This window comes from Sorex araneus, chromosome 6, assembly GCF_027595985.1.
Source record: "Sorex araneus isolate mSorAra2 chromosome 6, mSorAra2.pri, whole genome shotgun sequence".
NCBI classification, from domain to species: domain Eukaryota; kingdom Metazoa; phylum Chordata; class Mammalia; order Eulipotyphla; family Soricidae; genus Sorex; species Sorex araneus.
In genome coordinates, this window is record NC_073307.1 from 148,588,128 (window position 1) to 148,612,013 (window position 23,886).

The window sequence follows — 23,886 nt, forward strand, 5'->3', positions numbered from 1 at the left end:
GGTGGTGCTGTGGGGCTCAAACCCAAGGCCCCCAATGAACAGTGCACGCACTCTTCCACAAGCCGCATCCCTTTTGCCCTCCCAGTCCCAAGGTTTTTTTTTTTCCCCCCTTTTTTGGCTTTTTGGGGCATACCCAGCGATTCCTCCTGGTGTTGCCTGGGGACCATATGGGATGCTGGGGATCAAACCCAGGCCAGCCATGTGCAAGGTAAACGCCCTCCCTGCTGTACCAGCACTCTGGTCCCCAGTCCCAGGAACTGGTGAAAATTTTTCCACAGCCAGATGGCCGAAAGAAAACCTGAATCCTTGGTGCCCTCTGGTGGCAGACCGGTCTTCACAGTCTCACTTCTCGGCGGGATAAGCAGGCACAGACGCCAACAGGATAATAAACATGGCACATTTTCCTGGACCATCTTTACTTGAAGTTTTTCTTTCTTTTTTTTATGGCAAAAAAAGTGGGCAATGCAAAACATCTTTATATTAAAACAAATGCAGATAATATTGAATAGAATATAAAATTTACATTTCTGAGACAAATTAAGAGACAGCACAGACATTTCAAGTTGCTCTTGGGCGTCAGGCCATGTGGACTCCTGTGCCTCGGGGGAGGGAGTAGGGTCGGCCTTGCTCCGCGAATGTTGGGGTGCTGCTGCCTTGATAGTGGCGTCGGAGAAGCAGCAAAGAAATGCTCATTCATTTGGCAACGTCGAGGGGATTCTTACTGAGCTAAGTGGAATCACAAACTTTCTAATTTGCAAGCGTCGGAGCGTGCTTGTTGGAATGTCACGCTTCGGCAGGCTCTCTCCTTTCAGGGTGTTCTAGCAAGCCTGACCAGAGAGGCCAGAGCTGGAAGGGCCTTACCAGCACCGAAGCCACAAATCTCCCAAGGGCAGGTAGCAGGAGGGACGAGAATCCAACAAGTCTCCTTCTGCCGCCACAACAACTGACAAACCAAAGGAAGAAACGGGAGAAGCACAGGTGATGGAGGATGAGAGTCGTGTGGGGACGGTGGGCCTGGTGCTCAGGGGAGGGGCTCCCGCCGCGGGCTGCCCTGCGAGACTCATCACAAGCTCTTCTCTCCGCTGAGTCTCTGTCCTTCTGTTGTGGTGGCGGCAGCATTTTACTATGTGGCGGTTAGAGACTGAAGGTGTGGATGTCTCACGGAGATTTAGGGTGATTTCTATGGTGATCTGGCACTGTGGTGTCCCAGGTGCGGGAAGGGTGAGAGCAAGGGGTAATCGGATGTGTTGACCTGCGGACTGAGGGCAGATTCCGGTGGACGCTGCTATTTCTAGGTCTGCTAAAGACGAGGACATTCAGGATCTCTCAGCTGTACTTGTATTCTGAAGTCTTACTGAGACAAGAGATACAAGACAACCTACCTCCACCTTTAGAAAAATGCAACTTTCCCCTCCCTTTCTTTCTCTTTTAGTAAAATAAAGAGTCAAGAGCAAAAGTGTCCCATTTCAGAATAACAAAGGGGGGGGGATCATCAGTGGTCAATTAGGTTGTTCTGGGAAAATAACAAAAAAGGCAGACACCAAACACCTCCATTTTCCCAAGATTAAATGATTATTAAAAAAGCGCGCCACACTGTATAGAAATCAACATTCTCTCCCATAATTCTGTGCATCTGGGACTACAGAAATGTCACCGGCCCTGCCCCACATCTTCAAATTAACATTCTCAGGTCACAACAATACGTCTTCCCAAAGGGAACCTTCCGGAAAAACAAGCTATTTCCTCGGCTCATATTTCCCTGGAGAAAAACAGAAAACACAAATAAAACAGAGATGAGGAGAAGCGCGCCTGAATCCAAATGGAAGGGCTATGGGGAGACACAGCCCAGCCCAGCCGGGCCGCTTTGAGCAACTATTCTGTTTCTCCTGTTCCCAGTTTTGGTTTTGGACCACATCAGGCAGTGCTGGGGGCTACTCTCAGCTCTGCCTGGCTTGGGGGGCCACAGGGGGAGAGGAATCTAACGGGGACCCATGCTGGGCGGTGCCCAGCCCCTGAGACAGTCATTCTGTGATCGCTCACACAGACAACCAGAGGGTATTCTGGTGGCTCACTAACCGGAGGGGTTCGAATGAGCCAACAGATGCGAATGCTGAGCACAGTAATAACGGAAGTGCCAGTTTGTACTGATCTTTATTTAAAATTTTTTTTTGCTTTTTGGGTCACACCTGGCAATGCACAGGGGTTACTTTTGGCTCTGAACTCAGGAATTACTCCTGGCGGTGTTCAGGGGACCATATGGGATGCTGGAGATTGAACCCAGGTTGGCTGCGTGCAAGGCAAACGCCCTACCCGCTGTACTGTAGCTCCAGCCCCCATGCTGATCTTTAAAAATGGAGCAGCCAGAGGTCTGGGAGGATTTCTTCGGGGAGGGACCTGGGCTTCCGGCTATTACTGAGCAGACTGAAGCCAGTCTGCACCTGAACCCCCACCCCACACTCAGCTCTGCGACCCTGGACTAGGTGGCGGGTGTGACTCAACGATTCTGTGTGAGTGGGACGACACGGGCTTCTACACGGAAAGCTCTCAGCACGTGGTCGAGCAGCCGCCGCCTAGATCGGTGTCCCAGTCAGCAATCAGGAAGAAGGGCCAGAGCAATGACACAGCAATGGGAGTGTTTGGTGTCCGGGGGCAAACCCCAGCATCCCATATCATCTCCTGAGCACTGTCAATAGTAATCCCTTAGTGCAGAGCCAGGAGTAACCCCTGAGCATCACCGGGTATGGTCCCCAAAATAAAACAAAAACAAAGAAAGCAGGGAAGAAAGGCCAACTTCCCTTGAAGTGGGGACAGAGTTTTGTGGAACATAAGGAAACGAAGAATGTCCGTGCATGTGCACAGAGCAACCCCCCCAGTGTGGTGGCAGGGATTCAGATGGGCCTGTGGACACGCCGGCTGGGCAGCTGAGTGCTCAGGCCCGTGCAGCGGAGTCCAGTCATGAAAACCATCCTTTCTCAACTGTGCCACCAGTGTAATGACATAAAGCCACAAAAAGCTTCTTCAGATATTTCCTTCCACGGGTCCTTAAGACACGTTCCCCCTCAGAAAGCAGCGTGTAGCTGGTTATTTCCACGGCCCTGCTCTTGCCAGCCGACTCAGAGTGTGGCTGTGTGCTGGACAGAGAGGGAGTTCTAGTTAGCACAGAGCCATCTGTTCTGCGCACGCAGGATAGCCGGGTACGATCCTCGGCGCTGCACAGTGTGACACTGCCGGGCGTGGGGCAAAACCCAAACAATAAATCCAAAACAAAGGAGCCTGACTAAAAGCATCTCCTGGGGTCTCATCTCATTAGATAAGACCCCAGGAGAGGTTGTCTCTGTTACTATCAGCCACAAACACAAACTCCTTTCAATCTCACCAAGGATAATACCTGGCTAGAGCAGGAGATTCTGAGGTGTTCTAAAACACATGAGGTCAGAAAAAAATAATGTAAAATCAAAATCACACTGTTCTCCATCAGGATGGCTATTGAACCAGGTTGTTTCTATTTGTAATTTGATTTTTGGTTGTTTTTATTTTTGATTCACCTCGGCTGTGCTCAGTTCTTACCCCTGGCTCTATGCTCAGAGATTAATCCTAGCAGGGCTCAGGGGACCATAATAGGTACCAAGGATCTGATCCAGGTCTGGTGTGTGCAGCCTTACCTGCTTTATGACCTCTCTGGCCCTCTATTTGTAATGTGAATGTACGTGATCATGCAAATGCCTTCTACATAACATCACTTCCTGTTTCCCCTGCCTGCTGGGTTTCTAAATAGCACATTAACTCTTCTGTCAGAATGACACAGAGAATGCTGCAAAGGGTACATTAATGGTTAGCTAAAGGAGAAGGCAGAGTTAATGTAGGACTGAAAAGCCATTAAGAAAAACAAAACAGGAAATCAGGAGAGCAGAGGCAGGGAGGAAGGAGACAGAAGGAGAAATACCTCTTTCTGCAGTGAGCACCAGCAATCAATCCAAGAAGTGTATATATGGGAGTAAGGAGGGCCTCCACCAACAAGCCTGGAAGACAACACACGAGACAACACAACAGCTCAGCAAACCAGTACCAACAAATGTTCTCAAGAGCCCAAAAGAATCTCTGTCAAAAGCACCTGCTACCTAGAAGATTCCCTCAGAGGCCATGTTATGCCAGTGGGACAAAGCACACTGGAGCAGGGAGGAGCACGGGCACCCCCAGGGCAGTCCTCCCTGTTACTCAGGTTTCAGCCAACAGTCACTACATGCTGACCCAGGAATACCAAAATCACCACCTAAGAACCTGTTAGGCGGGGCTGGAGCCATAGCACAGCGGGTAGGGCATTTGCCTTGCATGAGGCCGACCCGGGTTCGATTCCCAACATCCCATATGGTTCTCTCAACACCACCAGCAGTAATTCCTGAGTGCAGAGCCAGGAGTGACCCCTGTGCATCACCAGGTGTGACCCAAAAAGAAAAGCCAAACATGCAACAAACAAACAAAAAATAAAAAAAAGAGAAACTGTTAGGCACCACAACATGTTCCATTTTTCTTCAAGTATGCAAAAATGTGGCAGCTGCTTTACAAATTACAAAATAAAATGTTGACATGATACAAAATCTAAATGTGTTCAACACTCCCCAGCTATTATCTGATGTCTTACTCGAAATAATGCCACATACCTAAGGTCAACTTGTACCAGGTACTGTATTGAACTTTTTGTTTGAATTGTGTGTGTGTTTACACTTGATAGTGCTTAAAACCCCCTCCTGGCAGGGCTCAGAAGACCATATGGAGTTCTAGGGATGGAACGCAGGTGAACTCATGCAAGACAAACATCCCACCTGCTGTTCTAACTCTCTAGCCCCTGAAGTCTAACTCTCCAGCCCAGGGGAGGGAGGGGCGGACCTGAGACTATTTAGGGAACTTTGTGATGCTGTTTGGGGCGGCACACCCTGTGATACTGAGCCCCATGCTCAAGGATCACTTTTGGTGGTACATGGGGAACCATCCGGGATGCTGGGAATCGAACCCAGATCAAGGCAAACACCCTACTTGTGATACTGCTTCACCCCTAGACTGTGTGATACTGGGATTTAAGCCTGGGCCTCCCTGCTGTATGCACAGCACACGCTCCAGCCCTTTGAACTATCTCTCCAGAGCCTCCATGGAACACACTTCTGAGTCAAACAAGAGTAAAATTTCTGTCCAACTTCACATGGTCATTTTTCACCCAGAAGTTGGAAATCAATGGCATCTACCTAGTCCCTCCATCTCCCAAGTAATAAAGTGAACAGTTAAGGGGCTGGAGCAATAGCACAGCGGGTAGGGCGTTTGCCTTGCACATGGCCGACCCGGGTTCGATTCCCAGCATCCCATATGGTCCCCTGAGCACCGCCAGGAGTAATTCCTGAGTGCAGAGCCAAGAGGAACCCCTGTGCATCGCCGGGTGTGACCCAAAAAAGCAAAATAATAATAATAATAATAATAATAATAATAAATAAAAAAAATAAAGTGAACAGTTAAGAGTATTTCTTTGCATGCATCTAACTTCCTCTGTCTCTATTTGCAGAGGTGGGGGGAATCTGATGATTCCCAGACTTGGGGCCCCCAGGTACCAGGTATCGAACCAAGGGCCTCTTTCTACTTGAACCTCAACTCCATCCTCTACTTGCACTTGAAACCAATGAAGCAGACTTTCCCCAAATAAGATCCCAGTGAAGACATGAACAGACTCTCCTCCAACCCTTGACTTTTTTTTTTCCTTTTTGTGTCACACCCGGCTATGCTCAGAGGTTACTCCTGGCTCTGCACTCAGAAATTACTCCTGGCGGTGCTCGAGGGACCATATAGGATGCTGGGATTCGAACCCGGGTTGGCCGCGTGCAAGGCAAACGCCCTACCCGCTGTACTATTGATCCAGCCCCAATCCTCGACAACTTTTAATGAAAGGAGGATAAAGTGTTAAAACAAAGGTAGCACTGCACTGTCATCCCGTTGTTCATCAATTTGCTCAAGCGTGCACGAGTAACGTCTCCATTGTGAGACTTCTTGTTACTGTTTTGGGCCCTATCGAATACGCCACAGGTAGCTTGCCAGGCTCTGCTGTGCGGGCAGGATACTCTCGGTAGCTTGCCAGGCTCTCTGAGGATGGAGGAATTGAACCTGGGTCGGCCGCGTGCAAGGCAAACACCCTACCCGCTGTGCTAAAAAAGTAGAGAAACTAGAGTCCTGCCCTTTCAAGAAGTACATATTGGCAAGTACATATTCTTTTTTTTTGCTTTTTGGGTCACACCTGGTGATGCACAGGGGTTACTCCTGGCTCTGCACTCAGGAATTACCCCTGGCGGTGCTCAGGGGAACCATATGGGATGCTGGGAATTGAACCTGAGTCGACCTCGTGCAAGGCAAACGCCCTACCCACTGTGCTATTGCTCCAGCCCCTCTTCTTATTTTTTAATTTTTGTTTTGGGGCCACATCTGGCAGGGTTTACTCCTGGCTCTGTGCTTAGGGGTCACTCCTGGCAGGCTTGAAGGACTATGTGGGGTGTGGTGATCAAACCCAGGTCAGCTACATGAAAGGCACATGCCTTATTCACTGTCCTATCTCCCTGGCCCTTAATGGTTTGGAACTATTTGAGAAATGTTCATTATACCCTTCTCTGGCCCAGAGAAGGATACGAGACAGCTGCTTCTTACACTGATGCTTACTGTAGATAACATCAAGGGGAAAAAAAAAGTCTAGAAACAGCAGCAACTGTACTTGTCCCTTTGTCCCATTTTTAGCTGTTGGACCACACCCCCAGTGCTCAGCTCCTGGAGGTACCTCGTGGTGGGGCCTCCTGCAGAGAGGCCTCGCTCAGCCCCTGGAGCTACTGCTCAGCCGGTAACTGCTCTGCCTGTCCAGCTCACAGGCAGCCCAGCACGGGAAGCCATGTACTTACCCACAGTTGTTGACAGCCATGATGTTAGAGACGAGCACAAATGGATAGGTCAGCATGCTGGCGAAAAACTGCACAGGGCAACAAGAGAGGGCCGAGTAATTAGCTCATCCCTGCTTTATTCTCTTCCTTCTCTCTCCGAAGTTCTTTGCTTTCTCAGTGTATCTGCAAAGACTGCATTATGCCCTCCCCACTTTGGTTTTTGGGCTATACCCAGCAATGCTCAGGGATCACTCCATATGTGGTGCTGAGGACTGAACCAGTGACGGTTCAATTTGTGCAATTCATATCAGTGCAAGGTATGACCGTGAAGCCCTGCACTGTCTCTCCTGCCCAAGAGCAGGTGCATTAATGGGGCGCAGCGCAGCGGTGGGGAGGGGAAGGTAGTGTGTGTGTCTCTGTGTGTGTGTGACACAGAGACAGAGAAACAAACCACCCAAGTTTAAGAGAAGAAAAAAACCCACAACACGATTCTTTTTTTTTTTTTTTGCTTTTTGGGTCACACCTGGCGATGCACAGGGGTTACTCCTGGCTCTGCACTCAGGAATTACCCCTGGCCGTGCTCAGGGGACCATATGGGATGCTGGGATTCGAACCCGGGTCGGCCGCGTGCAAGGCAAACGCCCTACCCGCTGTGCTATCTCTCCAGCCCCCACAACACGATTCTTAAAGGAGATTAAGAGCACTTAATAACTCACTCCTGTGACAGCTTGTGAATAACTCTTCATTTCATTCATGGTTGAAACCTAAGGCAGGAGAAAATCTTGATGAGAACAAGCAAGTAAATTAAGCTGCCGTCACAGCTAATTGTCCCCAATGACATCAATACAGTCTAGCTCTGTACAGCAGCACTTTGTCTGACAGCCTGGAAAGAGTCTTGAGGATGAAAACATGAAACACTGAATATGAACATAAAAAGGCAGTCGTCAAAACTCAACTTGATCCAACACTAATACACAAGTTCCTATTAAGAGTAAAATGGCTCGGAATCAAATGTAATAGTTTCAGGATTTAAAAAACAAAGAGGAAATGCAATTGTTAAGCTCCCGCAATGTTCTAGGAGTCAATCCTTGGGGGTCTCTCTGAGGGCTGCCCGGGACAGGCCACAGCCACTCTGAGCAGCTCAGTCTCACCGTGTGCCTTCGGGGGTGCCCACCAGGCTACAGGCTGCTCTGAAGAAAGGCTCATTCTCCAGACTTCCCGGGTTAAGGTTTCTAGAATGCTCAATACAGGAGTCCCCTGGACACTTCAGAAAGCAGTGCCCCAATACACACTAGAGAACCTCCCTGCTTCCCACTATCTTTTAAAACTACAGATAAACGAGACGTGATCTTCATGCAGTGCTGAGCAGGGTGGCACTGGGCTCACCTGTCACACTTTAGGGCACTTCCTAGATGCCACTCTCCACCATCAATAGTTCAGGCCACCCCACTGTCCTTGGCATGCCTGACAGACAATGTTTCACTACAGACCAGCCCCGGCACATCACGAGCGGCCTCTGTGATGGGGAAGAGAACAGAGCAGCCCCACGCAATCCTCAAGGGCACGACCTACCCCACTGTCCAGTGCATAGGTATTGACGAGGTAGGCCAGCGAGTTACAGAGCCACAAAGAAATGATGTCACCTAGGAGGCGAGGAACAAGACCCCTACATGAAGAAACGAGAAAAATAAGAACCAAGAAATGCAATCAGTGAAAAGAAAATCCACTCACTATCAATACTTTGTAGTTAATCAGAACTTTCTAATGTTCCAAGGAAGAGAAAGGATACGAACACTAAAACCTAGCCTTCATAACTAGTACCTTCTAAACTGAGCCTTCATAACTAGTTCCTTACTCTAAACCTAGCCCTCATAACTAGCACCTTCATTCTAAACCGAGCCTTCATAACTAGTTCCTTATTCTAAACCTAGCCCTGGTAACTAATGCCTTATTCTAATCCTAGCCCTTGTCACCATTACCTTCACTCTAAACCAGCCTTCATTAACTAGTGCCTTCATTCTAAACCTAACCTTCCTAATTAGTTGCTTTTATTCTAAACCCAGCCCTTGTAAGTAGCTTCTTCATCCTATTCTATTATACTCACAGCTCATTTTGGGCTACACCTTGCCTTGCTCAGTGCTTATTCCTGGCTCTGTGCTCAGGTACCACTCCTGGCAGGCTGGGTGGTTGTGGGGGCTTACAGGATGCTAAGGATCAAACCTAGGCTGGCTGTGTGCAAGGTAAGCGCCCTCCTTCATTCCATCTTTAAATTACAGGTGGATCCACCCTCTAAGTTAAGGTCAACGACTCACCCCACTACGAGTAAGTTTAAGCCAGCGGCCCCAAATATGCTTCCTTGGGAGAAAATATTAAATCTGGCTGTTGTTTGAAACCAAGTGTGGCAGGGCCAAGATAAGATAACCTGAGAATGGCCCAAACCCTGCTACAGATGAGACCACAGAAACAGGAACCCCCAGCCTGTGCCAGGGCTCCGTGGCGTCTCCCCACAGGGCAGCACGGCAGCTCCCGAGGCTCAGCGGGAGGAGGAAGAGCTGCGCTGCCTACTTCCCAGAGCTCTGGTTCAGTGTCTGGGCCACATGCAGCAGTTCTCAGGCTCGCTCCTGGCGGTGAAACGAATCAAACCAGGTTCGCAACATGCAAGCTAAGTACCCTAACCCCGAGATAAGACTATCTCTCTGGCCCCTCTACTTCCCAGAGCTTTGGAAGACTGAAAATAGAAAGAGCCATTTAGTTACAACAGCTCTTGTGAACACAAGGAGTGCAGTAGTCTTTAAGTTTGTCCAAAGTCAAGTTAAGAAAACGAAAGCGAAAATGTCTTTTGTCAAGAGCAAAAAATATACTAACGGTTTCCCCACTTTTCCAGAACCCCTTTTCTGTCTTTTATTCACTGGACATGAAGTGGGCCAGGCAGAAACTTGGACTCTGCTTAGAAACAAATACATAGCATCTTCTTTCCAATGTATTAGATGTGCAGGAGCAAGAGTTTGGGATCTTCACAAGTGAACTGACATTAGAGGGACCTAATCCAGGCTAACATGAAGTCAGTTCGGAGAGGACATTTTCCCCAGGGATTAAAATGCTGACACTGGCATACACCATGGCTCACACTTAAAAATGTGGTTTAATGAATACAAATCGCAGCCTCAATGTTGATGTGTAAAACAGGGTCAAGTCCTTAATTCCGTAACGGCTTTGGTCTCACACCAATCAGTAATTACTCACGCAAAAAATCCCAGGATGCCCTCCTCCTGATAGATGGTGACTATGGAGTCATAAAGTCCACTGCGGGTAGAAAGGGGAAAAAAAAAACACATTAAGGTTTGTTTTTTGGGTCACACCTGTACGTGCTCAGGGCTTACTCCTGCCTTATTCGATGTACTACCTCTCCGCCCCCAAATACATGGAAGGAAACAAATTAATGTTCAATGGTCACTCAACTTTCTACAGTGCCGGGGGGAGGCGCACACTCTCCCTCTGAGCCACAGCCTCAGCCCCCAGTGGTCACTGCTGACAGTCAGATGGACACTGCCAGCTCAGGGCTCTCCCATCGAACCTGAGTGTAGAGGCAGGCACAATGCAGTCACCTGGAGTCTGGACCCTACAACCCCTCAGTGGCCCTACAACCTGCTCACTTACGGGTGGGCTCATCTGTTCCCTCCTATCCCACCAGCCTGTGTGTGTGCGGGGAGGAAAGCTGAGGAAGGCTCATCCGTGTCTGGACAAAGCAGCCGCATGCAGGTATCTGCACTGAAATAGCTTGCCCAGAATACTTGGAATCCAAAACACTTACCAGTATTTTGATTCTCGGCCAATGAATTGTACCATCGATCTCAGCGTGATCACTGCAGGACACAGAGAAAAGATTTTTAAGATTATGTCAAGATCAATTTTGATAGCCCTAAAAAAAAGTTTCTTCTAAAGATACTTTGCTATTGGGATAAAGTGAACAAAAGCCCAAATGGAGCAAGCAAAGGAACTATCGAGGCCAGGCACATTAGTGATAGCCCTAGCAACCTCCCTAGAGGAAAGGCAAGTAACCAGATCTCAGCGACCCACTGCAAACATACCGTGGAAGGGATGGGTGATGAGGGTAGCAGCAGATCGAGCCATCATCTCTCGAGTGGTCTAGAAATAATCAACACACATTTCTGAAACCTCAGTAAGGGATACTCAAAAGTCCTGTGAGGAGCAAGTGAATAGACTTGGTCCGCTTGCCATCACTTAAACCGGGATGGGATAAACCTCCTCCACCACACTATCTGACCTGATTTCGGGGATATCACAGTGCTGAGAGATAAGGCTTCTGAGCAGAGTTCTGGTATCCTTTTGATGGAACAAAGATGAAAACAAAAGCAGGATTGGACAGAAAGCTCAGCTGCCTGCGTGGTTTGCATGAGGGAGATGCTGTTTTGGTCCCCAGCAACTTGTGGTCGCTCAAACACCACCAGAGCAACAAGTAGGCACTGAGTGAGAGGTAGGCTGAACGGTCCCGGGTGGTCCCAATCAGAAAGCAAAATGGTAAACAAATAGGAAGGGTCACCAGCAAATAGTCAGGAAACTGGGATAAGCGCCGAGGCCCTATTGGATGATTAAGCTGTCTCCCAGTGTTGAGTGGGCTTGCGACTCTAGAGCATTGCTCCGCAAATGTCAAGCTCTAGGTCATCTGCAGCAACATCTCAGGGAGAGCACAACCACTTCGACTTGTTTTCCAATCACAACTGCAGGATCTTCAGAGCTGCTTTGTTTTCTGTTTCAGTACCATACCAACCGGTGTCCAGGACTTACTCCTGGCTCTGTGCTCAGGGATCACTCCTTGTGGTGCTCAGGGGATTGAGCCCAGGCAGGCCATGTGCAGGGTAAACAGCTATACTATCTCTCCTCCAGGGCTACACTATCTCTCAGGCGCTAGAGCAGCTTTATTAATCATAATTTATCTTATCTTTCTATCATAGTTTATCTTATCTAGTACAGGACTCTGCAGAGAGTAGTAATAAAAGTAAACTACTTATTTAAAAGAGCAAAATTCTTGGAGGTAAAGGTCTTGTCATTCGTATTTGCTTTTAATCATTATCTTTGGTCACTTGGTTAAAGACATCCCTCCCGCTACTCCAGTGGAACAGGATGGGCTAAACGAAGTTAAGGAAATACAAAATGCACATTAACAAACGGAGCTCATAAACTCAAACGTCACAAAAGTCACAATCTGATGCTTAGTCCATTTGTTTGGAACAGACATTTTAGGATGCTGTTTGATTGGGAAATTGCTATATAATCAAGCAGACAAGATAAACACTAAGAATATAAAATAGCAGGGGCCAGAGCAATAGTACAGTGGGCGGGCACTTGTCTTGCACATAGCTGACCTGAAATTAATCCCTGGGACCCCTTCCGGTTCCCCCAAGCTGTCAGGAGTGAATCCTGAGTGCAGAACCAGGAGTAAGCCCTCAGCATCAATGGGCATGGCTCAAAAGCAAATAGAAAGAGAAATAAAATCATCCTGAAGTCCTTAAGCATGAAACAATACCAACGGCAGAAGAGGAGTGTGAGAGTGATCGGGAAATGGATGATGAGGACACCCTGGAACCAGAGAGTGTGAAACAGCTTCTGCAGCTGTAATGTACACACGAAGGATTGCCTGTAATCCCCACAACTCTGCTGGAGATGCTCACATCCACACGAGACAGTCAGTGAAAATCCTCCTCCTCTGGGGTGCCTGGATCAAACCAGGGCCTCACACAGGCAGGGCAAGTGCTCGATTACTGAGTTGCCTCCCTGGCTGGAACCCCTTCCATTCCAAAGATGAAATGAATGGAAAAATTAGTTTTTCAACAGCAAGCAGTCCTTCTTTGGTCCCACCCTAACCCCCACCCTGTTTTTGGTGGTGGTGGTGGTAGTGGGGCTTGTCCATACCCAGTTGTGCTCAGGGCTTGGGGAACCACATGTTGTATCAGAGAGAGAATCAGAGTCGGATGTAGGCAAGGCAATCACCTTAGCCACTGGATTATTTCTCCAGTCCCTGTCCATTTTGTTTTACATGTAGTAAAGCCCATGTTAAGCTGAAGTAATTTTTATTTGGAGCAGACACTCGACACAGGCCTGACAATTCCAATTCTGCCACAGCTGCACTGCAAACACTGAAAAAACCACAAAACATAATTCATCTCTTACCTCCTTGACAATTCGGTCAAAGGAAGCTGGGACTTCTTTCTGTACATTTCCAGGTCCTAACTCCTAGAAATCAAAATTAAACACAAACACTCTATGATTTTGTCTTAAAATGCCAGGGATTGGACCCAGAGCATCACATACAAAACCAAAAAAATTTTTTAAAAAAGTTTTTGGCTTTTCCCCCAAATCAGTGGAAAGGTGGGTGTCACACCTCAACCCAAGTGTTTTATTGCTGAGCCACATCCCAGCTACTTGATGGTTTTGCTCTGGTTTTTGGGTCACACCCAGCAGTGCTCAGAGCTTATGCCCAGCTCTGCACCCATCTATCACTCCTTACAGGGCTTAAACGACCATAAGCAGTTGTCGAAAAGCAAGCAAACTACCCACGATACTATCTGGCCCCCTACTGGATGGTGAACTGTGGCCACCTTGTATGCCATCCCCACTGAGAACAAAAGCAAGATACTGGTCCCTTCTGCTAGAGACCAAAGAACAGTAATAACTTCAAGGGAAATGGCCCAGCACAGATGCTGGTTCCAACTTACCTCAGTCTTTTCAGGCTCCTGACAGAACTGCTACAAAGGAAAATAAAAACAGAAAAGAGATTAGGCTATCTAGGTATCAATAAGGATATAAAATGAAATCTACTGGTAGAATATGAACTGATTTTTTTTTTTTTTTTTGCTTTTTGGGTCATACCCAGCGATGCTCAGGGGTTATTCCTGGCTTTGCACTCAGGCATTACTCTTGGTGGTGCTTGGGGGACCATATGGGATGCCGGGGATCGAACCCAGGTCGGCCGCGTGCAAGGCAAATGCCCTACCCGCTGTGCTATCACTCCGGCCCCTGAACTGATTTTTTAAAGATGATTTTGCTACATTTAAATATGGGTTGCTGGAGGTACATGTAAATGACCACGAAAATGCCTTCTCCAGAAGAGGGAGCTGATATGTGAACTGGCATGGGGATGTGGAGCGGGTAAGGAATGGGCCAGGAGGGCCTGCCTCAAATGGCTGCAGCGCATGCCTGGCATTGTTCACGGGAGCCCGAGTTCAGTCCCAGTACTCTCACCCGATCCCGCCAGCACTTCAGATTGCAGTGGCTCAACAGCTGGTGTGCTCTGCACAGGGGAGGCCCAGGTTTCATCCCTGCTTTGGATGGTAGCAACCCCCAAACACCACCAGGAGAGTCATAACAGACTAGCATGGCAACAGCCCCTAGCACCCTAAGCATGGCTTGGAAGTCCCTCCAAAGGAGTAAGGGGTGGGCCAGGTAGAGGTCTGTCATGCCTAAGGGCCCCGAGTTTGATCCCAGGCCCTGTAGGCCCCCAGCCGACCCTCACTACCCAGAGCGAGTGGCCAGGTGAGGGCCATGAGGAGTGACCCCCAGGCTTCCTGAACACTCCTTCGGAAGCCCCCTCCAAAAATAAAGAGTAAGGGGATCAGAGTGGAAAACAACAGAACTCAGACACACTAGTTACTGAAGTCACTAAATTGCTCAAGTTTCAGAGAAGTTGGCTACAGGCTCCTGACCACACAAGGCAGGACCAAAGTGGAATGAGGGCAGGACTCTCCCTCTACTACTCCAGAGAACAAGAGGACGGTGTCAAGTAAGAAGAGCTGAAATTGTCTCTGGTGTCTTGGGCTTCGCTAAAGACAATGGGTGTCCTGGCTCCTCTAGAAAAGAGAGCACGAATACCACAAAGGCCCAGACTACACTGGAAGAGGCTATTTTAGAAACAGAAAAATGGGCTTGGTGAATGAAATGACCAGCCAATTATGCTCCCAGTCACACCAGATTTAGAGAACAGACAGCAGGGCCTGAGGGCCCTCCTCTAAGAGGCTCAAGTGCAAGGGCTGCAAGCAGGAAGCCTGGACCTGAGGCTGGAGCAAGCCCCCAATGCTGAGCCGGGTGCAACTCCAAGCACTCCTGAGTGTGACCCCCAAATAAACCAAGTGAGGCCGGAGTGACAGAACAGCAGGTAGGGTGTTTGCCTTGAACATGGCTGACCCGGGTTCACTCCCTGGCATCTCATCTGGTCCCCTGAGTACCGCCAGAAGTAATCCCTAAGCACGTTGGGTGTGATCTAAAAAGCCAAAACAAAAAACCAAACCAAACCAAAACAACAACAAAAAAAACCCAAAGCCCAAGAAAATAGCTTTTAAAAAGAACAGAGAGGGGCTGGATCGATAGCACAGCGGGTAGTAGGGCGTTTGCCTTGAACGCGGCCGACCCGGGTTCTAATCCCAGCATCCCATATGGTCCCCTGAGCACCGCCAGGGGTAATTCCTGAGTGAAGAGCCAGGAGTAAGCCCTGTGCATCGCCAGGTGTGACCCAAAAAGAAACAAACAAACAAAAAAAAAAAAAAAACCAAAAAAAAAAAAAAAAACCAAAAAAATAAAAAAAACAGAGAAAAGTTTCTTTGTAAAAAGAATTATGTGGTGTGTGTGTGGGGGGGGGGGGGCGGGGGCGGTTGGATTGTAGGGATTTGAACCAGGGTTGGCAGAACACACAGCAAGCTCCATAATCCTAGTATTCTCTCTCCAGTCCTGAGAACCGTGGGTTTTGTTTTCCTTCAATTTTCGGGTGACACTCAGCAATGCTCAGGGGTTCCTCTCTGGACTCAGGAATCATTCTGGCAATGCTTAGGGGACCATTTGGGATGCCAGGAACTGAACCTGGTCAGTCAAATGCAAAGCAAGCATCTTCCCTGCTGTACTCTCTCCAGCTCCAGAAATATGTTTTTTTTTTTTAATTACAGGCAAGTGGATAAACATCAAGATTAACCAAAATGACATTTTTGAGTTCTTTAAAATTAAATTTCCAGGGCTGGAGCAATAATTTGGTGAGTAGGGAGTTTGCCTTGCACGTGGCTGGACCAGGTTTGATCCCCAGCATCCCATATTGCCCCCTGAATACTGCCAGGAGTAATTCCTGAGTGCAGAACCAGGAGTAACCCCTGAGCAAAGCTGGATGTGACCCCAAAAGACAAAAATTACAAAATTAAATTCGAGGCCGTGGAGCACTGCTGAGTCAAAGGATCAAACTGTCAGGGTCATATAGTCAGGTTGAGTCCCAGAAGTGGAAAATGGAACAATGTTTCATTGAAAAAAAAAAAAAACCCAACCAAAAACCCTGCCACTCCATTATTTAAACACTGTGGTACACCAAGTTGTTCACAATACAGTTGTTAACGGCACTCAATGTTCTAACACCAACCCACTAACAGTGTGACCTTCCCACCACCATGTCCCATTTCCCGAAACACCCCCCATTACTGCCCCCTTAGAAGGCACAAAATAATTTATTTTATATTGCTAAGCATTATTTCAACAATCACTCAGTCTTGACTGGAGCTGGCCTGCTAGACCATCAGACCCAGTCAGCACGCAGTGCTGTTTCTTTCTTACAGAGGATCCTCAAAGGGGCCACGTCTTATAACGTAGGCTCTGTATGTTCTACTTTTGTTTGTTTTGTGCTCAGGTGGTGCTCAGAGATCACTCCTGGAAGATTCTGGGACACATGTATGTGGGGTACCAGGGACCAAGCCCAGTTTGGTCTCATGTCAGGCAAGTGCCCTCCCCACTGTACTGTTGCTCCAGTCCCTGCACTGATCTATTTTTTGAGAATTACAGCAGAGGACCTTGGTGCCAGACAGACAGAAGAATGATCTAGAAAACCCATTATTTTAATATATTCCCAACCATACTCGGGCTGAACAACCTCTTAAGTACTGTCCTAAATGATACTGAATTTGTATTCACAACACCTTTATAAATACAGCAAAGGGAAATTCTATTTGACCTACATTGTAATAGATACAACTAAAAGTCAGTAAAACAAAAATTATACTCTAGCATTAAAAAAAAAAATAATAAGTTGTTTTTTTTTTTTGCTCTGTGGGTCACACCCGGCAATGCACAGGGGTTACTCCTGGCTCTGCACTCAGGAATTACTCATGGCGGTATTCAGGGGCCATATGGGATGCTGGGAATCGAACCCAGGTCGTTCGAGTACAAGGCAAACGCCCTACCTGCTGTGCTATTGCTCCAGCCCCCCGCCCCCTAAAAAAGTTTTAAACCAGCAAAAGGATTAACTAAGAAATACATGTTAACTTTGATGTCTTGTTTTTGTCATATTTTTTGAGGGGTGTTGGGTTTTGGGCCACACCCAGCAATGCTTAGGGGTCACTCCTGGCTGTGCTCAAGAGTAACCACTTGCGGTGCTTGGGGGACCACATACGGTGCTGGGGATTCAAAACAAGGACAAGTACTACCTCTCTGGTGCCTCTTTGCTTTCTGTGTGTTTTGGGGGTGGAGACTCTGCGGGGCGCAATCCTAGGCTTTCCACATGCGTAGCATGCACGTGACCCCTCAAACTAACTCTTCAACTCCTGACAGCTTAGAAAAAAGTTTGCAGAACATCTCAAACCAGAGAGTACAGGGCTAAGGTGTTTGTGCTGCATGTAGTCGACCCTAGTTGATCCCCAACACTACACAGAGTTCCCTGGGAACCTCCTGGAGTGATCCCTGAACAAACAGCCAGGAGTAAGCCCCCAAAACCACTGGATGTGGCCTCAAAATCAACCAACTAAACAGCGGGCACACACATACAAGCACAAAAAACCCTGTAAGCAAAGCCCCAGCAAAACAAACCCACAGACAGAATGGACGCTCCATTCATCACTTCCCTGTCCTCAAGGACCAGGACCTCAGAGTTAGCTAATGGACACAGAGCTGCTTTCTTGTGTGTCTAGGCCACATCTAGTGGCACTCCGGGCTTACTGACAGCTCTGTGCTCAGTGATGACTCCCGATCGTCTATCACAGTCATTTTCTTTCTTTTTTAAAAAGTGTTTTATTAGCTCTGGTTTCTCTTCAGATAGCATAAATCTCCTTTTACTAAAGATTTCTATGAAGAGAAACAGTATGGAGTTGTAAATCAATTTTTTGAGGTCTCATGTTGGGGGGGGGAAAGTGTTTTAGTGTTTTATTAAGGCACCATGTTTTCCAGAGCTATAACTAAGTTTCAAGGCAGTCATTCTCTTAAGGCTTTCATATTTCCGCAGTTTAACAAACTCACAGAAACAGTACACAAAATACAAGTTAACAATGGAATCATCAGTAATACAGTATGGTGAGTAAGGCACTTGCCATGCAAACTGCCAACCTGGATTCAATATCTGGCACCATGTATGGTTCCCTGAGCACTGTCAGAAGTGATCTCTGGGTACAGAGCAAGGAGTACTGCTACGTGTGACCCAAAAACAAAATATAAAAGCAAATATCCAGGGCAAGGCATTATCCCAGAATGCTAAGAACCAGCCTTTTTCCTCTCTCCACCTACATAATCACTATTCTGTCCTTAATTCCTTTTTCAAAAAGTCTACAATAAAACATTTTACTACAGTAACACAAAAAATGGGAAAAGTAACCAGGACAAAAATATGCATTGTTTTTGTATTTCTGGGCCACACCCACCAATGTTCAGGTACTCCTGGCTCTGCACTCAGCAATTACTCCTGGCAGTGCTCAGGGGATTACATTGGCTGCTGGGGATCAAACCCAAGTATGCCACATGTACTAGTAACCCACTATACCATCACTCTGGCCTCAACATGTTTCGATAAGCTCATTTCAAAGCAGAAATGAGTTACATAAGATATCAAATAACCATTCAATTTTTGCTTAGAAGGACAGGTTCAGAGGACAGTCTTGTAGCTCAGAAATCAATGACTTCATTATGCACAAATTTCTCGTTTGCCAGAAAAGAACTGAGAACGGGTATTTCAAGAAAGACTCCTCGAGGAAGAAGGGACAAGATTAAAAATTAACTGCTTGCAATTGCTCATGATCATTAAATCAAAGTGTATACAAATGAACCCGAGAATGGGCAGATAAACAGATTTTCCTCTTACCTGTAAAACTTGCCCGTGGACTACAGTCCCCAGGACTCCTGAGCACAGCCTGGGGGTTAAGCCTGTGAAGAGCCCACGCTTCCCATCGATGCGCACAATGTGCTGAGCTGGAAACACAAGCCAGAGGGTTAAGTTCTAGTCAGAGTGAAACGGTTATATGGGAATTTCATGCTTTTGGCATGTTTTCTTCAGTCAGCTCCCCCCACCCACAAAGATACTCACCATAAGAGAAGAGACCAGGAAGCTGATAAACTTGCCGCCCAAAAATATTTCGTCCTATTGTTGGAGGAAGAGGCTCATACCCCACCTTTAAAAATAAGACACTAAGGTAAGACCTAAATATGGCAGTACTTTGTACCAAGGATCATATGAGATGCTGGAGATCGAACCCAGGTTGGCTATGGACGAGACAAGTGCTGTACCTGCTGTACTATTGGTCCAACCCCCAAACGTCTTAAATAAAAAATAAAACTAGAGTTACATCTTTTAAAATATCTTTTTACAGGGGCCACATTTAGTAATTTTTGGAGGGCCATGCAGGGCCACAGATCAAACTCAGGGCCTCAGTAATGCCAGGTATGTGCTCTACCATGTTAACCACCACATAGGTTATAATGCTGTAATTTTGGGGGGATGGTGTGTTGGGCCGCACCCCACGGTGCTCCAGGCTTACTCCTGGTTCTGTGCTCAAAGATCACTCCAGGCAATGCTCCAGGGACCATATTCTGTACTGGGGAGCACCTTAACTCCTGTACTGTATCTGGCCCCTAAAATTACAATTTTTAACAACAGCTAAAAATGCATTTTTCAAGGCAATAACGAAGTGTAGTCCTTGTTTCAATAAACTCCAAGGTCCTTCTGTTTCAAATGCTATGAGGCAAACTCTACAGCTGAGATCTGCTACTATGAAACTGATAAATGGAACAAGGGGACATTGGTGCTAAGTTCCAGTTTATTAAGACTCAAAATAACTTGTCAAGGAAATCCAGCATATTTTGACTACTCAGGCAAACGGAGAAGGCATTTGCAAAGCAAAGCCGGCATCAACTTCACACTGGGCTGGCAAGATGAAAGACTCGTACTCAAATGCGGATTTTATCTTTATAACTCACTTGGGGAATAATTACAAACCAAGTCCATCTTCAACGCACAGGTATCATTAACGAGTCAACAAAGGCCATTTTAGAGTTAATGATCAACGTTATGTCTATATAATATACTCAGGATTTCTAGTGCTAACGGAATGTTCACGAGAACAAACACCCGAGAATGAACACGACTTGGACTCTCTATTGTTATGATCGTGTTGTGGGTTTTCTTCCTCCCTTTTCCCTGGCAGTGCCAGAGATGGAACCCAGGTCCTCCTACAGGCAAGGCTGAGAGGCTGAATCTGTCCAACTGAAGTTGGATGTTCTTGCCTGAACTCCCTGGAAGTGCTGCTACGCAACTGTTTTCAAAACTAAACATTTGGAATTTCACTAAGTTATCTGGCAAGATCTAGAGGTTGTGAAACCAGGATGAAGAATATTCAAGCTCAAGGAACTGGAGAAGAGCTCGAAGCACTGGAGCTTTGCAATGCAGGAGGCATATGATGCCCACCACCCAGGGCACTTATCCCATACAGACAGGGCAGCCCTGGGGCATGACAAGTCCTTTAGGGGATTTTTGTTTGTGTTTTGCTTTTTGGGTAACACCCGGTGATGCTTAGGGCTGACTCCTGGCTCTGCACTCAGGAATCACTCCTGGCGGTGCTCAGGGGACCATATGGGATGCTGGGAATCGAACCTGGGTCAGCCGAGTGCAAGGCAAACGCCCTACCCGCTGTGCTATTGCTCCAGCCCCGTGTTTTGCTTTTTGGGTCATACCCAGTGATGCTCAATGCTCTACTTGATGCTCATAAGTTACTCCTGGCTCTGCACTCAGGAATTACTCTTGGTGGTGATGGGTGTGTGTGTGTGTGTGTGTGTGTATCTTGGTGGTGATGGGTGTGTGTGTGTCTTGGTGGTGATGGGTGTGTGTGTGTGTCTTGGTGGTGATGGGTGTGTGTGTGTCTTGGTGGTGATGGGTGTGTGTGTGTCTTGGTGGTGATGGGTGTGTGTGTGTCTTGGTGGTGATGGGTATGTGTGTGTGTCTTGGTGGTGATGGGTGTGTGTGTGTGTGTGTGTGTGTGTGTCTTGGTGGTGATGGGTGTGTGTGTGTATGTGTGAAAATGTTGACCACGTGCAAGGCAAATGCCCCACCCGCTGTACTATGGCCCTGGCCCACATTCAAGTTTCTGAGGCAAGGTACCCTAAATGCCACTTGAAAAACCCTTTCTCCAGGACATGTACTACGTGGTGTCACACCCGACTTGTATGCCTCAGACACGGACTTAGTCCCCAAGGGGCCAATTCCCGTCCTAGACGAGCACCATTTCAAAGTTTTGGGCTCTGGTTGAAATGTAACAACTGTTTTATGATTGTCTTTCACCGAAATAATCTGAACCCACCGGGGTGAGGAAAGAGGGGTGCCCGGGGGGCAACTTGGCAACCCACACTTGTGGCCAACCCCGAGCACCTCACACGAGTGCCCAGGAAGGTTGGGGACAGAAGCAGGCAGGACTCCCGGGCCCCAGAGCCTGGCATTGTGAAATGACATCGACTCTCAATAGAAATGTGAGGAGAAAAAAAAAAAAAGAATGCCACGCCGGTTCCAGTGACACTGGAGAGAGGCAACTGCCATGCCACCTGGCCTGGGAACCTGCAAATCGCTCCTGAGGCTGATTTCACAGGAGATGGGAAAGTAGCGACCAGGGCCGTCCAACTCGCCAAGCCGCGGGGCTGGTCCCACTTCCAGCTCCCGCGGCCCGGGTGGTCCGTGTCCGCGGCGCTGCCCGCGCGCCCCCCCCCATCATCACTGCCCGAGGGTCCGGCGTCCACGCCTTGGGAAATCGGACCCAGCGACAAGCCCACTCGGCACGCTCGCGTCTCAATGAGCTCCTTTGTGCTGATCTGGGTATCCGGCGCTCGAATCTTGGCACAGAATACCAAGCGCGAAAGGGTGGCACCTCAGGGGGAAAAAAAAAGAAACCACAACCCCCCCCCTGAAACAAACGGAAAAAAAAATGGGAAAAGGAAAAACAAAATCAATAAACAGAAAAAGAGAAAAAAGGGCTCTGTGGGGGCGGGAGGGGGGCCGAGAAGGCCGATGTCGGGAGCAGAGGCTGGGGCGGCTCTCGGGGGCGGGGGGCAACGGGCCAGGGTCAGGCTCGGGGCAGGAGACACAAAGTTCAGCGCGAGCCGCGGGGCCCGGGCGCGGCGGCAGTTGGGGAGGCCGCGGGCACAGGGCGCGGAGCCTGCGGAGCCTGCGGGGCGGGTGGCCCTGGAGCCGCCGCCGCCGCCGCCGCCGCCGTCGCCGTCGCGTCTCTGGAAAGGCCCCGGCCGGCCCCGGCCTCGTCGCTGGCCCGGCGCGGCGGTGACGGCGGCGGCGGCGGCGGCTCCGGGGGGCCCGCCCGACGGGGAACGACCAGGGCGACGCCGCCTACCTGGATGAGCACCTTCACGTACATGAGCGGCTGGGACAGAATGGTGAGACCGGAGCCCAGGAGCACCTGACTGGCCGCGTCCGCCATGATGGCACCCGCGGACGGACAGACAGACCGAGCCGCCGAGCCGCCGAGCCGCTCGAAGGTCACGTGCCACGGCCGCCGGCTCCACTGGCCCGCCCGCGGCGCGCGCGCAGCTGCGCATGCTCGCAGCCGCGCGCCCCGCCCCGTGCAGGCCCCGCCCCCGGGGACCCTCTCCGCCCGGAGAAACGGCAGCGGCTCGCGAGCCGGCGCGGGCGCAGGGGCCGGGCCGACGGGCCGGGGGCGGGGCCGACGGGCCGGAGAGCGCGCATGCGTCTGGCAGGGGGCTGCGCACCCGCCACTAGGGCCGGCGGGTTTCCTTGCGCTTGCGCAGGCCGGAAGCGCCCGGAAGAAAGGGAGTGGGTGTGGCGCTGTGTGTGTGTGTGTGTGTGTATGTCTGTGTGTGTGTCTGTATGTCTGTGTGTGTGTGTGTCTGTTTCTCTGTGTCCCTTTGTGTGTGTCTGTTTCTCTGTGTGTCCCTGTGTGTGTGTGTGTCTTTGTGTCTCTGTGTCTGTGTGTGTCTGTGTGCGTGTCCCTGACGGCCAAGGCAAGGTCAGATGAGTAAAAAGAATAGGAAAGGATTCTTCCTTTTGCGCACAGGGGCAAGAGCAACCAGAGGTCTGAAGGGTGTTTGGCGTCAGAGCCATTAATAGTAGGAAAACTGTGAGGCGCCTGCAACGTGCACAGTGGTAGAGCACCAACCTCGCGTGCGTGAGACCCTAGATTTGATCAGTGGTGCTGCCGGGACCTAAGATGGTTTGGACAGCGACTGGATGTGACTGCTACCTAATAGTCCATCAGCAGGTTCAGGGCCCACACACATACTCATTTCGTTTCATTGTAACCGGTTTCGAGGTGCTGTGACCTCTGCCTCAATTTTCCTCTTGTTCTAAATAAACAAACCAACCAAATGAAGCCTGGGGGACCAGGGATATGGCCTGAATCGTAAATCTTTGCAAGAAAGGGGCACTAGGTTAGGTTCCTGGCACTGTGTGTCCCCTTCCTTCCTTCTTCCTCAAGCCCTGGTGGTTGTGACCCTAAGGGCTCCATAACCAGCACCTGGCCTGGCCCCCACAATAAAATAAATTAATTCCGCTTTGGAATTGCCCACTTCCCAATTTGAGATGTGTCATTCTTTTACTTGATGGGGTTTCCTCCTCTTTTCTCTCTCATACTTCCTAAACAAAATGGTAAAGGAAGGGCTGAAGGGACCGAGGGAAGTTGGGTACAGGATGACGCAGGAGGTAGCATTAGGGACTCGTGTACATTCTTTACAT

General features: G+C 48.9%; 1 protein-coding gene and 1 non-coding gene across 5 annotated transcripts; one reads left to right on the top strand and one right to left on the bottom strand.

The window, feature by feature from the left end:
• Positions 1 to 1,549: 1,549 nt before the first annotated feature.
• On the bottom strand, positions 1,550 to 22,771 carry MTCH2 (mitochondrial carrier 2). 4 transcript variants are annotated; one of them, XM_055142769.1, is made up of 13 exons: positions 22,551 to 22,771; positions 19,228 to 19,312; positions 19,006 to 19,112; positions 13,634 to 13,660; positions 13,089 to 13,151; positions 10,988 to 11,045; positions 10,711 to 10,762; positions 10,143 to 10,202; positions 8,472 to 8,565; positions 7,616 to 7,663; positions 6,921 to 6,988; positions 3,944 to 4,019; positions 1,550 to 1,759 (listed from the first exon to the last, which is right to left on the bottom strand). In XM_055142769.1, exons 1-13 carry the CDS (start codon positions 22,731 to 22,733, stop codon positions 1,673 to 1,675), a joined length of 1,008 nt encoding a protein of 335 aa, XP_054998744.1. In that variant the 5' UTR covers positions 22,734 to 22,771; the 3' UTR covers positions 1,550 to 1,672. The 4 variants fall into 4 exon arrangements, with proteins under 4 accessions (XP_054998744.1, XP_054998743.1, XP_054998746.1 ...); XM_055142768.1 differs by having other exon boundaries at positions 13,634 to 13,663; positions 22,551 to 22,755; XM_055142771.1 differs by having other exon boundaries at positions 22,529 to 22,738.
• Positions 17,950 to 18,063, top strand: LOC129406160 (U5 spliceosomal RNA). Its single transcript, XR_008630823.1, has one exon. It is a non-coding gene; the product is annotated as a U5 spliceosomal RNA (small nuclear RNA).
• Positions 22,772 to 23,886: the final 1,115 nt, after the last annotated feature.

Coding starts and splice junctions, on each gene's coding strand:
- MTCH2 (XM_055142768.1), bottom strand. CDS start 22,733: ATGCGCAGCTGCGCGCGCGCCGCGGGCGGGCCAGTGGAGCCGGCGGCC. Junction 11,046..13,088: donor TTGACCGAATTGTCAAGGAG/GTAAGAGATGAA, acceptor GATTATTTCTAG/ACCACTCGAGAGATGATGGC. Junction 8,566..10,142: donor GGCATCCTGGGATTTTTTGC/GTGAGTAATTAC, acceptor TTCTTCATGTAG/GGGTCTTGTTCCTCGCCTCC.